The sequence below is a fragment of the Pseudophryne corroboree genome, chromosome 10 (genome assembly GCF_028390025.1).
Source record: "Pseudophryne corroboree isolate aPseCor3 chromosome 10, aPseCor3.hap2, whole genome shotgun sequence".
In the NCBI taxonomy this organism is placed as follows: domain Eukaryota; kingdom Metazoa; phylum Chordata; class Amphibia; order Anura; family Myobatrachidae; genus Pseudophryne; species Pseudophryne corroboree.
Window position 1 is genome coordinate 177,915,645 of NC_086453.1, and position 15,937 is coordinate 177,931,581.

At 50.2% G+C, this 15,937-nt stretch overlaps 1 protein-coding gene across 1 annotated transcript in view; it reads right to left on the bottom strand.

The window, feature by feature from the left end:
• The window catches only part of P3H1 (prolyl 3-hydroxylase 1), a 355,045-nt gene extending 347,979 nt beyond the window's left edge, over positions 1 to 7,066 (bottom strand). Inside the window, exon 1 of the mRNA XM_063942954.1 lies at positions 6,472 to 7,066. Coding sequence (XP_063799024.1) covers positions 6,472 to 6,900 — 429 coding nt within the window. The 5' untranslated portion in view covers positions 6,901 to 7,066. The remainder of the gene's footprint in view (positions 1 to 6,471) is intronic.
• Between the last annotated feature and the right edge of the window lie 8,871 nt (positions 7,067 to 15,937).

The window sequence follows — 15,937 nt, forward strand, 5'->3', positions numbered from 1 at the left end:
CGCCGTTTCCTAAAATCCGCCTTGCCGATTGCTCCCTCAGACAGGGAGGCGGTGCTAGCAGCGATTCACAAGCTGTATTCCCAGCAGGTGATAATCAAGGTACCCCTACTTCAACAAGGCCGGGGTTACTATTCCACACTATTTGTGGTGCCGAAACCGGACGGTTCGGTGAGACCCATTTTAAATTTGAAATCCTTGAACACATACATAAAAAAATTCAAGTTCAAGATGGAATCGCTCAGGGCGGTTATTGCAAGCCTGGACGAGGGGGATTACATGGTATCCCTGGACATCAAGGATGCTTACCTGCATGTCCCCATTTACAATTCTCACCAGGAGTACCTCAGATTTGTGGTACAGGACTGCCATTACCAATTCCAGACGCTGCCGTTTGGACTCTCCACGGCACCGAGGGTATTTACCAAGGTTATGGCGGAAATGATGATACTCCTTCGAAAAAAGGGAGTTTTAATTATCCCATACTTGGACGATCTCCTAATAAAGGCACGATCCAAGGAACAGTTGTTAGTGGGAGTAGCACTATCTCAGGAAGTGCTGAGCCAGCACGGCTGAATTCTGAATATCCCAAAGTCACAGCTGGTCCCCACGACACGTCTAATGTTCCTGGGAATGATTCTGGACACGGCCCAGAAAAAAGTGTTTCTCCCGGAGGAGAAAGCCAGGGAGTTGTCTTCTCTAGTCAGAGACCTCCTAAAACCAAAACAGGTATCGGTGCATCACTGCACGCGGGTCCTGGGAAAGATGGTAGCTTCTTACGAAGCAATTCCATTCGGCAGGTTCCATGCCAGGATTTTTCAGTGGGACCTGTTGGACAAGTGGTCCGGATCGCATCTTCAGATGCATCGTTTAATAACCCTGTCTCCACGAACCAGGGTGTCTCTTCTGTGGTGGCTGCACAGTGCTCATCTTCTGGAGGGCCGCAGATTCGGCATACAGGACTGGGTCCTGGTGACCACGGATGCCAGCCTACGAGGCTGGGGGGCAGTCACAAAGGGAAGAAATTTCCAAGGACTATGGTCAAGTCAGGAGACTGCCCTTCACATAAATATTCTGGAACTAAGGGCCATTTACAATGCCCTAAGTCAAGCAAAATCCCTGCTCCTACACCAGCCGGTGCTGATCCAGTCAGACAACATCACGGCAGTCGCCCATGTGAATCGACAGGGCGGTACAAGAAGCAGGACGGCGATGGCAGAAGCCACAAAAATTCTCCGATGGGCGGAGAATCATGTACTAGCACTGTCAGCAGTGTTCATCCCGGGAGTGGACAACTGGGAAGCAGACTTTCTCAGCAGGCACGACCTCCACCCGGGAGAGTGGGGACTTCATCCAGAAGTCTTCCAAATGATTGTAAATCAATGGGGTCGTCCACAGGTGGACATGATGGCGTCCCGCCTAAACAAAAAACTAGAGAAGTATTGCGCCAGGTCAAGAGACCCTCAGGCGATAGCTGTGGACGCTCTAGTGACACCGTGGGTGTACCGGTCAGTTTATGTGTTCCCTCCTCTACCTCTCATACCAAAGGTATTGAGAATAATAAGAAAGCGAGGAGTAAACACAATTCTCGTGGTTCCGGATTGGCCGAGAAGAGCGTGGTACCCGGAACTTCAAGAGATGATCTCAGAGGACCCGTGGTCTCTGCCGCTCAGACAGGACCTGCTGCAGCAGGGCCCCTGTCTGTTCCAAGACTTACCGCGGCTGCGTTTGACGGCATGGCGGTTGAACGCCGGATCCTGAAGGAAAAGGGCATTCCGGAGGAAGTCATTCCTACGCTTATTAAAGCCAGGAAAGATGTTACGGCAAAGCATTATCACCGCATATGGCGGAAATATGTTGCATGGTGCGAGGCCAAAAAGGCCCCAACAGAGGAATTTCAACTAGGTCGATTTCTGCATTTCCTGCAAGCAGGAGTGAATATGGGCCTAAAACTGGGCTCCATTAAGGTACAGATCTCGGCTCTGTCGATTTTCTTTCAAAAAGAACTAGCTTCAGTACCTGAAGTTCAGACATTTGTGAAAGGAGCGCTGCATATTCAGCCCCCATTTGTGCCTCCTGTGGCACCTTGGGATCTCAACGTGATGTTGAGTTTCTTAAAATCACATTGGTTTGAGCCATTAAAAACCGTGGATCTGAAATATCTCACGTGGAAAGTGGTCATGTTATTGGCCTTGGCTTCAGCCAGGCGAGTGTCAGAGTTGGCGGCTTTATCATGTAAAAGCCCTTATCTGATTTTCCATATGGATAGGGCAGAATTGAGGACTCGTCCCCAGTTTCTCCCTAAGGTGGTGTCAGCGTTTCACCTGAACCAGCCTATGGTGGTGCCTGCGGCTACTAAGGATTTGGAGGACTCCAAGTTGCTAGACGTTGTCAGGGCCCTGAAAATATATGTTTCCAGGACGGCTGGAGTCAGAAAATCTGACTCGCTGTTTATCCTGTATGCACCCAACAAGCTGGGTGCTCCTGCTTCTAAGCAGACTATTGCTCGTTGGATTTGTAGTACAATTCAGCTTGCACATACTGTGGCAGGCCTGCCACAGCCAAAATCTGTCAATGCCCATTCCACAAGGAAGGTGGGCTCATCTTGGGCGGCTGCCCGAGGGGTCTCGGCTTTACAACTTTGCCGAGCAGCTACTTGGTCAGGGGCAAACACGTTTGCAAAATTCTACAAATTTGATACCCTGGCTGAGGAGGACCTGGAGTTCTCTCATTCGGTGCTGCAGAGTCATCCGCACTCTCCCGCCCGTTTGGGAGCTTTGGTATAATCCCCATGGTCCTTACGGAGTTCCCAGCATCCACTAGGACGTTAGAGAAAATAAGAATTTACTCACCGGTAATTCTATTTCTCGTAGTCCGTAGTGGATGCTGGGCGCCCATCCCAAGTGCGGTTTATCTGCAATACTTGTACATAGTTATTGTTAACTAAATCGGGTTATTGTTGAGCCATCTGTTGAGAGGCTCTATTGTTTCATACTGTTAACTGTGTTTCATATCACGAGTTGTACGGTGTGATTGGTGTGGCTGGTATGAGTCTTACCCGGGATTCAAAATCCTTCCTTATTGTGTACGCTCGTCCGGGCACAGTACCTAACTGAGGCTTGGAGGAGGGTCATAGTGGGAGGAGCCAGTGCACACCAGGTAGTCTAAGATCTTTCTAGAGTGCCCAGCCTCCTTCGGAGCCCGCTATTCCCCATGGTCCTTACGGAGTGCCCAGCATCCACTACGGACTACGAGAAATAGAATTACCGGTGAGTAAATTCTTATTTTAATTGAGGTTTCCATTTTTCAGATAACTATAATTTATTGTCTCATACAAAACATGGTGTAACTTTTACTGACTACATTTTGCTAGGAAGACTATTTGCTTATTTATGTTACTTATGGTTACAACATAGCTCGGATTTGCTTTCATCACTTCATACAGTTGTATTCAGAAGGCAGCTTTATTTAATACAGGCCTGGCCAACCTGTGGCTCTCCAGCTGTTGTAAAACTGCAAGTCCCAGCATTCCCTAATAACAAAACTGTGGCAAGGCATAATGGGACTTAAAGTTTCACAACAGCTGGAGAGCCACAGGTTGGCCACGTCCGCTTTAATATCCTAGAGCACAGGTTTTTAAACTCAGTGTTCAGGATCCCACACAGTGCATGTTTTTTCAGATTTCCTCACATAATCACCAGTGAAATAATTAGCTCCACATCTGAACTTTTTAAAATGTGTCAGTGAGTAATAAATACACCTGTGCACCTGCTGGGCTACCTGGAAAACGTTGACCGTTTGGGGTCCTGAGGATAGAACTTGAGAACCTATGTCCTAAAGCAGAGGTTCTCAAACGCGATCCTCAAGGCACCCCAACGGTCCAGGTTTAAGTATATTCAAGAATCAGCACAGACTAGTTAAAATCAAATTGACTGCGGTACTAATTAAGTCACCTGTGGCTAAGCATGGCTATACTTAAAATATGGACATTTTGGGTACCTTGAGGACCACGTTTGAGAAACTATCCTAGAGCAACAGAAATACAGTAAGTGACTGCCTGTGAATATGAATAAAAAGCACAGACTGAAGCTAGACAAAAAAGCAATGTATAAAAAGTGAAAGTTGCAAAGATGCATGTGTAATGGCCCTACACACAGGATGATAATACTGACAGATATGAACGATCTTGTTCATTCGTGAACGAGATACCGTTCATATCGTTCAGTGTGTAGGCACCAGCGATGAATGATGCGTGGCCCCGCGCTCGTTCATCGCTGGTGCCCCGTCGCTTGTGCATGCAGGACAATATGGACGATCTCGTCCATATTTGCCTGCACTGCTATGGAGCCGGGTGACGGGGGGAGTAAAGAAACTTCACTCTCCCCGTCACAGCCCCCCCGCCGCCGGGTCACCCGTCGGCCGTATCCTCCGTCGGGCAGCCCGGCGGCAAATCTCTCAGTGTGTAGGGCCCGTAAGTCGGTAGGTTCAAGTTCTTCTTACCCCACCACTGCATCATACATACTTGCCTACCTGACCCTCTCCATGAGGGAGAAAATGCTCTGTTCCTGGACTTTCCTGGTAATGTATGATTGCCATCACGTCTGGAGAGCTAGTTAATTGATAAGAAAGATGTTTCACCACAGGTGATGGCAATCACACATACGAGGAAAGTCCAGGAACAGAGCATTTTCTCCCTCATGGAGAGGGTCAGGTAGGCATCATAACAGTGAAAAATAATTTGGGTTAAATGCAGTTTTGAGAATTCAGTAGCCACCAATGTCTGTACTTCAGTGAGATCGTTGGTTCTTAGCAAATTAATTGGCTGCCTTCCCAGGAATAGTAGTTTGTCCTACAAAATGGGCTTCTCTCCCAGTGATGACAATGGGGAACTTTAAAACTATAGGGGAACTGCAGCATTACCCTCTCTGCAGATGTAAATAGGTGCTACACAGACCAATATGGAACAGAGCCACTATAAACCAAGTAACTAGGAAATATTGTTAAAGGATTGCATCTCTCAGACGTAAAAATAGAATTGCCATTATCAGATACCACTGTGACATTTGTATAACAAGGAATAGATAATTCTAAAAAAAACTTGTCTTATAAACTTCTCACTAACAATACTGTGGAATAGCCTACTGCTCCTGGAATTAAAGAACCCTAATTTTCAGTATGTGTGTTTTATGTTGTAGAAAATGCTTTTCAGAATAATGTAACTTTATTTTAGCAAAACCTCAACAAAAAACACTAAATTTGTGTAATTGCAGTAGGTATTAGATGTTTTTTATTGCTAAAGTTATCCTTTATCACAGTATCAAATTTTTATCTGAAAATATGTTGTAGGGGTATACAATTCTGTATAACCTAATAATGTAATGCCAAAAACGTGGTTTGCCAAGAAAATGTCAAAAGTTGGACATTAATGTCATATTACTGTCAACATCCATCCTACATCACTAAAGCCACCAAATTTGCTGAATGAAAATACCTGATTAGTAATAAAATATACTGCAACCGCTGTTTTCACCATATTTGCAGGAGCAAATTAACTTTAAAAACATGAGGTAGCCTATTCAATATTTATTTGTGCCCACCATATACAGAGAACCACAACTTTGAGATTAGGAGGAGCTGAAGCCAAGATTGGATACATTGCCACTGTAAAATGTATGAACTGATTACGGTTTAATAAATTATTCCTTAGTAACAGTCCTTCCACTTGTATAATTGTCCTACGGGAATAGAAATCAGACTACATAGAGCTTGGGCATAAAATGTTGAGATGTGAAGTGGCATAAATATCCAAAATTATATTTAAAACATTATATGACAATTACGGAGAACTACTTGATCTGACAGGTAGAAACTTGATACACTGTAGATGCCTAATGTTTATACATCTGCACACATCACCTCTTTTAGAACTACTCCAGAGATAGTAACTTCATTGTAAACTGGAAAATAAATGTGGCCACATAGAGGTATAACCAGAAGACATTTAGAAGCACTGTGGAAGGGAGCCTGGAGAATGTGACATTCCTTGTGAGAGTGTGGGAAGGAGGCTGGGACCACTGGAGGCTCTCTCCACCTCAATACGTGGCAGTGCTATGTATGGGGGAGGGAGGTCTCTGAGGATTCAGAGGAAACTTCTGTTCCAGACCTCTGTGCCATGTACCCTTCCTGGTAGTATCCATTAATGCCAGCCGGTAAAATCAGCTCAGCAAATCATGATAAGAGAAGGCGATTGTCAATGCCTGTCATATATTGGACCAGTGTGGGCATCCAGAAGCAGCCTGTTGCCACCCAGAAGTTGCGGAACTACAAGTCCCACTTGCTCAGACAGCATGTAGTCAGGGCATGCTGAGCATTGTAGTTGCTCATTAATGTAGCCCAGAAGCAGCTATGCAACATACAGTAGTGATGTAAGTCTGTTGGCAGTAGTCTCTGCCGGGATGATGGGGACTGTAGTACCTTGAAGTAGGCCACCTGCAGGTAGTTGTAGGGGCTCCTCTTTCTGAACTCCAGTTCCAGCTCCTCGCTGCCGGAATAGTAACTGGACGGTGCTCCGATCTTCTCCATCTCGCAACCCTTTACGCAGCCGGCCCGTTCCAGCATCGTCTGGAAAAAGCTCAGGTCCTGGACGGGACCCCAGCCCGGGGGCTGCTGCGAGAAGCCGCTGAGAGAGGCGCAGTGCGTGCGACAGTCTGTGCGGTGAAACCGGAGCAGCTCCCGGTTACGCAGAGCCTTCTCCATGTACAGGATAACGGACTGCCAGTCCCCTCGGTGATAGGCTTCCACTCCGCTGTCATACAGAAAGTCATAGGGCTCCAGCCGGGCAAACAAAAATTGTGCTCCCAACAGGAACAGGAGACCCCCGTACAGAAACAGGGAGGACGCCATGATAAACTGCTGCTGCTGGAGTCTGGAGAACACCACACCGAGCTCGAGTTAGCGATCACACAACAGCAGGCAGAGGCCACAGCCACGCCCACGCCCACACAAGGCATAGTCACACCCACTGCACGCTCTGTACCGAATGCAAAGTCACACCCACTCCATATAATCACGCCTATGATGCGAGATAACTCTTGTTAAACCACGACCGCTATATGTAACAACGCCCACCAACCACTCAATTAAAAGATTGGTAACTATAAAAACTAATAAATAATATTAAATAACATATCTCTAATGAAAAAGTCCGCAAAGGTAGCACTATAAAGTCAGTAATTAAAAGAGACTTACAGAACAGTGGGGCACATGCATTAACCTGGAGAAGGCATAAGGAAGTGATAAACCAGTGATAAGTGCAAGGTGATAAACGCACCAGCCAATCGGCTCCAATATGTAAATGAACAGTTAGGAGCTGATTGGCTGGTGCGTTTATCCCCTTGCACTTAGCACTGGTTTATCACTTCCTTATGCCATCGACAGGCTTAAGACATCTGTCCCACTGATCGAATAAAAAGTTTTTCCTTGAATCGTCTTCCCATACAGTAGTAGTCCATACTGGAGAAATGCACCGGCACCACAACATGTAAGATAGATTTTCAAACATGTTAACATTAGTGAAGATGTCACAAAAAGTCTGAGTAATAAACGTACACATTTTAACCAATAAAAAATGCAGCAAGGGCCAGTGTACTTGTGCGGTCACTGGCCTTGCTACTAGGTGCCATGTGCCTCCTTGTCTGGGATGGGCCAGGATCCGGAGGGATCCTGGCGTCGTCCCATGGGGCCGGCTGCAGCAGTGGCCGGATGCAGAGTTTAGCGGCGGTTGGGGGAGCGGCAGTGAATTGCCACCGCCGCTCCACGTGGGTGATGGCGGCGGACCTGCATCCTCCAGGACTCATGCCACACCAATCACAGTGCTGCATTTTTAATTTGGTGCCAGCTGTGAGCCAATCAGGAGTGGCGGCAGCAAGCCAATCCCGGCTCGCCGCATCATGGCCCAGTCCCCGGGCATTGGCTTAAATTAGACAGTGCCGAGTGCAGGGGCGCAGTTCATCGGCAGGGAGGGAGCAGAGAAGAACTCCAGAAGATTGAAGATAACAGAAGAAGGAGCCGGAAGTCCTGGAGGGTGTTGTGAAAGAGCTGTTACACGCTGCCGCCCTCTGGGTGAAGTGTAAAGAATCCGGCGCCTGTCGGTGAAGATGTCTAAAGCCCTGGGACAGCGGTGTGCGACGGAAAAGAGCTTGCACTGGCCACCGCTGGCCAGGTGAAGACTCCAGGAAGCCCGGAGGTGGTGGGAGCTGTCCCTCCTCTGGCGAAGACCATGCGGTGAGCAGGGCCGGACCAGGCTTGGTTCAGCCACAGTGCTAAGGACTGGTAAGTCTAGGTGGTTCCACCCCCCCCCCCCCCCAGACCACCAGGGTTCGGGCACTAGGCCCGTGGGGCGAAGCAGGCACTACGCCTGATGTGCAGTAGGTGGGCACTAGGCCTGAGGGACCCAAGGAGGGCATTAGGCCCAATAGAATTGTGTATTAGGTAGGCATTAGGCCTGGGGAGCATACGGGCATTAGGCCTAAAAAGGGTTGAGCAAGTTGTCATCAGAGCACTATGCCCTCAGGGATAGGATTTAGCCCCCAACGGCAACAATAGGCCAGGGCACAGTGGGCAGGAAGCCTAAAGCTATTGTGTGGACAATAGGGTTGGTATTAGCAAGGGCACATGGTGTGATTAACCGCAGGAGTGGTAAGTCGGCGCTAGGCCGTAGTATCTCTTGATTCGGTGCTAGGCCGCAGGTTGGATAAGTCGGCGCTACGCCGCAGGTGTGGTAAGTCAGCGCTAGGCCGTGGTATCTCTGGATACGGTGCTAGGCCACTAGACCCCTAGATTTAGGGTGTACAGTCAGGCCCTCAGTAAAGGTAGACTGTGGTAAATACTCAAGTTTTCCCCACAGCCAGGCCCCCATTAAAGGTAGGCTGTCGGAAGTTACGCGCTGGTAAGTATCACAAGGTTGAATCAGTATAACTGCATTTTGTCATAACCTCTGCATAAGTGTCTCGCCGTTGTATGGCGTAAGCAGCGCCACGTCCCGTGGACTGTATTGTGTGTTCTGTTACAGGAGTGAGGAAGAAGAAGGGCCAGCCGTCTGGCAGGAAACCAAAGGTATAGCTGGTGAGCAAATTGTGTTTCGTGTATTTGTGTGTGTGTGTGTGTGTGTGTGTGTGTGTGTGTGTGTGTGTGTGTGTGTGTGTGTGTGTGTGTTGCTCCTTTTCCCACCTCCCTTTTGGGCGTTTTCGTTCAGGGTCGCGCCTGGTGCTTCGCACCACTATGGGAGCACCCAGTCTAAGGCCACAAGTGCCAATGATGACCATTCACTGAGACCATTGGAGGCCAGCCCTGCGTAGCGTGTCCCCCATTCTTTTCAGGTCACCCCAGGAAGTTCTTGTCCGTGTCTGGGACGTGTTCCAGTACCGTCTGAGTTGCGAGAGGCAGGAGGTACGTAAGCTTGGGTAAGTGAGTTCTTTCTGCAGGGTCCCACTCCCGTGCCTCTTACAAATACACCCAGGCAGTGGCAAATTTCCCATTAGGCACGTGCCTAGGGGCAGCACTTAAATGCTTGTGTTGGTATCATCAGCCAAAAACCAGTAATTTCTCCGGCTGGGTCCACAGGTTATCCACAGGATAACAATGGGATATGATGGAGCGATAGCAGATTGGCACCAAATGATCACAAGCTTTCAGTCCTCCCAGGATGCAACGGGCCCAGTGGCGGATCCAGGGGGGTGGCACTCTGGCCCGTGCCCCCCCTGTCATTTGTGGCCCCATCCGTCCGTCCCCCCGCTTGTGTCACTGAGACACGCTGCCGCTCAGTCCGGCGGCAGCGTGTCTCAGCTGTCAGGTGGAGAGCGCGGCTATCTGGCGGCGTGTTGCGGACTTAAAACCAGCCGCCGGTTCGTGAGCCAGTCAGAGCTCGCGAACCGGCAGCCAATCAGGAGCCGCCGGTCCGCGAGCTCTGATTGGCTCACGAACTGGCAGCTAGTTTGAAGTCCTATACGCCGCCAGACATAGCCGCGCTCTCCTCCTGACACCCTCAGAGCCAGCCGGGCACAGAAGCGGCAGCAGCAGTAAGCAGCTGCAGAACTGCTGTGGGGGCATTTGTATACCTGATGTGGGGGCATTTGTATACCTGGCACTGTGAGGGCAATTGTATACCTGGCACTGTGGGGGCAATTGTTTACCTGGCACTGTGAGGTTAATTGTTTACCTGGCACTGTGGGGGCATTTGTATACCTGACACTGTGGGGGCATTTTTGGATCTGGCACTGTAGGGGCATTTTGGATCTGGCACTGTGGGGGCATTTTTGGATCTGGCACTGTGGGGGCATTTGTGGATCTGGCACTGTGGGGGCATTTGTGGTTCTGGCACTGTGGGGGCAATTGTGGATCTGGCACTGTGGGAGCAATTGTGGATTTGGCACTGCACTATTGGGGGCATATGTCTGTGTATCACGTCGCATTTTAATTGGCCACACTCACTATATGACTGCGGGCATTACTACAGGCAACATTACTACTGGGGGCAATACGGGCATTGCATAAGGGGCACCACTACTATGGGGTCTATATAAGGGGCACTACCAGTACAGTGGACATTGCATAATGGTGGTAATTCCAAGTTGATCGCAGCAGGAATTCTGTTAGCAGTTGGGCAAAACCATGTGCACTGCAGGGGAGGCAGATATAACATGTGCAGAGAGAGTTAGATTTGGGTGGGTTATTTTGTTTCTGTGCAGGGTAAATACTGGCTGCTTTATTTTTACACTGCAATTTAGATTTCAGATTGAACACACCACACCCAAATCTAACTCTCTCTGCACATGTTATATCTGCCTCCCCTGCAGTGCACATGGTTTTGCCCAACTGCTAAAAAAAATCCTGCTGCGAGCAACTCAGAATTACCCCCAAAGAGCGCTACAACTGTGAGCATTGTATAAGAAGCGCCACCTCACATGCACCAAAGCCGCACGCAAATGTACTTCCCCTTCCATGGTGCCCCCCCTATCATTTTCTTCTGGATCCGCCCCTGAACGGGCCCGTCCATATATCCCTGCCCCCTGGTTCAGGCAAATCAGTTTTTTGTTTGGTGCGGCAGGAGCCGGACCATGCTCAGAGGGCTGCTGTTTCTTGGCAGCCCTAAGCTTTCTTATTTTATTTTTATAGTCTTACTATGGTTTTTAAGTCATACAACTCTCCGTCGGGTCGCAACAACGCTTACCCACGGTACAGTGCTGTCTCGCCGGGCGTCTGTATCGGATATACTAGCAGGTCCAGCAGACGTTACCAGGCTGTGGCCGGAGCACGGGGAGAAGGTAAGGCATCGGTTCCACTTAGAAGGGGAATACGGACACAGACACACTGTGTTGGGAGGATACTACCAAACAGTAGCTGGCGCGCCGCCACCACGGGTGCTCCAGCGCTAGGCCTTAGGGATCATAAGGAACCAGGAGTAGCATGAGGCTGCGATCCCTAGGGTTGATGTCAGCGGTGGAGAGTCAGACGCTCTCCTGGTCGCCCCTCCCCCCAGTTCATGATCAGTTTCCGTCGGTCTCCCGCCATGAACTGTTGCCTCACTTCCGTCTCAGACGCTACCACGAGGGGTCTCGGTCGCAGCATAGGCGTCTGTATGACCGGTGCGTCTGTATGCACAGTGCCAGGGCCGGTGCTAGGGTGTTCGGCGCCCCCTGCAAACTATAAATTTGCGCCCTCCCATATTCCTTTGGTGCGCGCCGGGAAAAGGGGCGTGGTCTCACAAGTAAGGGGCATGGCCACACAGTAGTACCCCCATTTAAAATTACGCCACAATGTAGCACAATCTTATTAATCTTATACGTAATGCCCCACCCGCAGTAGTAGCATCCTTATACGTAATGCCCTCCCCCCAGTAGTAGTAGCATTGTTATACGTAATGCCCTCCCGGTAATAGTAGCGTCCTTATACATAATGCCCCCAAGTAGTAGTATCGTCCTTATACGTAATGCCCCCCCAGTAGTAGTAGCGTCCTTATACGTAGCGCACCCCCAGTAGTAGTATCGTCCTTATACGTAATGCCCTCCCGGTAATGGTAGCGTCCTTATACATAATGCCCCCAAGTAGTAGTATCGTCCTTATACGTAATGCCCCCCCCAGTAGTAGTGGCGTTCTTATACGTAGTGCACCCCAGTAGTAGTATCGTCCTTATACGTAATGCCCCCAGCCCCAGTAGTAGTAGCGTCCTTACACGTAATGGCCCCCCCAGTAGTAGCGTTGTTACACGTAATGCCCCCCTGTAGTAATAGCGTCCTTATACGTAATGCCCCCCCCCAGTAGTGGCGTCCATAGAGCGCGCGCACAGACATACCACACACACACAATTCACACATATATACACACACATACACACCCACCATACACACACACACACTTCTCTCTCACCCTCCATTTACCTAATCCAGTCTCTCTCTGTACAGCAGCCAGGTCCGTGTAGCTCCGCCCCCTTATGGGCCGTTTAGCCACGCCCCTACCGGCCCGTGTAGCTCCGCCCCCTTCTGTCCCGTACTCGGCGCTCTCACACAGATGAGATGAGATGAGGGGAGGGAGGAGGCGTTTCATGCTGCAGGTGCCCGCTGCCAGTGCCTGTCATACAGTGACAGACACAGCAGTGGCAGCAGCAGGGGGGACAGGACGGCGCAGCAGGGAAGGGATGCAGAGCAGTGAAGGCGCCTATCCGTCCCAGCGCCTCCCTGCACTGCATCCCTTCGCTGAGCGGGTAACGCCGGGCCTGCACAGTGCGTCTGTGTTCACGTAAAGTTCCCGGAGCGGCAGTGTACACCAGTAGCATCTGGATCTACTCAGTGTTCGCTAACGTATTGATCGATCTTGGAAGTGAGGTGAGTCTCCCTGTATCCCACTCTACTGAGTACGGGTTATACAGCACTAAATTTCTATCTACTTTTGTTAGTATGACTAGTTAAGTTTAGTGCCTATTACATATGAGTCTGTGTACATTACTGTGGTTTTCTTTGCATTGCGTCTGAATATGTTAAGATCTGTATAGAACAGAATTCAGTAAAATGTACGCCTACATACTTTAAAATGTGTTTGTAGTTGATGTTATGCTCATATCAGAGGCGGAACTATCGGCGGTGCAACCAGTGCGTTGCACTGGGGCCCGCTGGGGTAAAAGGGCCCACAGCCGCCCCCATTACAATGAGTCACATTGACTCACTGTATGCCGCGGGTAGCGCTGAGCCCGCCGCCAGTGTTGCTCTAGTGGCCGGAAGTGACAGGGTCCCGGCCAGAGCAGGAGGAGTGTGCGGTCAGCTCTTCTCTCTCCGCCTCTCCTCGGCTGCCTGTTACTGTATGGGCCAGCTCTCCCCCTCGGCTCCTCCCCCCAGCTTTCCTAGTGTGGCTCATGACATGGCGGGGCTAGCTACATGCCTCCGTACCAGGTACTGTACTGCTGCATATCAGCCGCCCCAAATTCATATGACAGCTCCCCCGCAGCACAGTCACACCTCCCGTCCTCTCTCACCCGCACTTCTCCCGGCTGCCGGGATGTGTGGATTTTTTAATGGACTGGATGACTGGGTGCTGTAGTGTATGGGGGAGGGAGGAAGGAGGGGTGTTGTCTGGGTGCTGTAATGTATGAGGGGGGAGTTGTCTGGGTGCTGTAATGTATGAGGGGGGAGTTGTCTGGGTGCTGTAGTGTATGAGGGGGGGTTGTCTGGGTGCTGTAATGTATGAGGGAGGGGTGTTGTCTGGGTGCTGTAATGTATGAGGGGGGGTGTTGTCTGGGTGCTGTAATGTATGATGGGGGGTGTTGTCTGGGTGCTGTAATATATGAGGGGGGGGGGGTGTTGTCTGGGTGCTGTAGGGTATGAGGGGTGCGTGTTGTCTGGGTGCTGTAGTGTATGAGGGGGGGTTGTCTGGGTGCTGTAATGTATGAGGGGGGGTTGTCTGGTGCTGTAGGGTATGCATACCCTCCAACATTTTACACTGAAAAATCGGTACAAACCCGAAAAAGGGGCGTGGTCGCGGGTAAAGGGGCGTGGCCACGCCCCTTTTTCTATACTTTCAATGGAAGTTTGAAGAGCCAAAAATCGGTACAGACCATGAAAAAAAGGTACTGTACCTATTAAAAAGGTACAGTTGGAGGGTATGGGGTATGAGGGGGGGATGTTGTCTGGGTGCTGTAGTGTATAAGGCGTGTCTGGGTGCTGTAGTGTATAAGGCGTGTCTGGGTGCTGTAGTGTATGGGGGGTGTCTGGGTGCTGTAGTGTATGAGGGGGGTGTCTGGGTGCTGTAGTGTATGAGGGGGGTGTCTGGCTGCTGTAGTGTATGAGGGAGGGGGGTGTCTGGGTGCTGTAGTGTATGAGGGGGGGTTGTCTGGGTGCTGTAATGTATGAGGGGGGGTTGTCTGGGTGCTGTAGTGTATACGGCGTGTCTGGATGCTGTAGTGTATGAGGCGTGTCTGGGTGCTGTAGTGTATGAGGGGGGTGTCTGGGTGCTGTAGTGTATGAGGGGGGTGTCTGGATGCTGTAGTGTATGAGGCGTGTCTGGATGCTGTAGTGTATGAGGGGGGTGTCTGGATGCTGTAGTGTATAAGGCGTGTCTGGGTGCTGTAGTGTATAAGGCGTGTCTGAATGCTGTAGTGTATAAGGCGTGTCTGGGTGCTGTAGTGTATAAGGCGTGTCTGGATGCTGTAGTGTATATGGCGTGTCTGGGTGCTGTAGTGTATGGGGGGTGTCTGGATGCTGTAGTGTATAAGGCGTGTCTGGATGCTGTAGTGTATGAGGGGGGTGTCTGGATGCTGTAGTGTATAAGGCGTGTCTGGGTGCTGTAGTGTATAAGGCGTGTCTGGGTGCTGTAGTGTATAAGGCGTGTCTGGATGCTGTAGTGTATATGGCGTGTCTGGGTGCTGTAGTGTATGGGGGGGTGTCTGGATGCTGTAGTGTATAAGGCGTGTCTGGATGCTGTAGTGTATGGGGGGTGTCTGGATGCTGTAGTGTATGGGGGGTGTCTGGATGCTGTAGTGTTTAAGGCGTGTCTGGATGCTGTAGTGTATAAGGGGTGTCTGGGTGCTGTAGTGTATGGGGGGTGTCTGGGTTCTGTAGTGTATGAGGGGGGGGGTTGTCTGGGTGCTGTAATGTATGAGGGAGGGGTGTTGTCTGGGTGCTGTAATGTATGAGGGGGCAGAGCCGGCCCTAACCAATATGATGCCCTAGGCAAGATTTTGGCTGGTGCCCCCTAGCACCGCTGCTAGTTCTGCAGGAGATACCTGGCATGAGTCAGCTGGCAGCTCTGCTAACATTGGGCACCATTTGTTTATGAAAATGCATCTTATTTGCATTACTGTGTGGCTAGGATGCACAAGCAGCTTCCGCTGATAAAAATGATATGCAGCATGCCTATATTCTGTGTGTGACTGCGGCTGTATCTGCATACGAAATGCTACATTACAGTGATTTCCAGGAATACACTGCAACGTAGCATTTCGTATGCAGATAAAGCCGCAGTCACACACAGAATATAGGCATGCCGCGTATCATTTTAATCAGCAGAAGCTGCTGGTGCCCATAAGCATACCAAATGCCCTAGCCATTTGCCTAGTTTGCCTATGCCTAAGGACGGCTCTGTGAGGGGGGGTGTTGTCTGGGTGCTGTAATGTATGATGGGGGGTGTTGTCTGGGTGCTGTAATGTATGAGGGGGGGTGTTGTCTGGGTGCTGTAGGGTATGAGGGGTGTGTGTTGTCTGGGTGCTGTAGTGTATGAGAGGGGGTTGTCTGGGTGCTGTAATGTATGAGGGGGGGTTGTCTGGTGCAGTAGGGTATGAGGGGGGGATGTTGTCTGGGTGCTGTAGTGTATAAGGCGTGTCTGGGTGCTGTAGTGTATAAGGCGTGTCTGGGTGCTGTAGTGTATAAGGCGTGTCTGAATGCTGTAGTGTATGGGG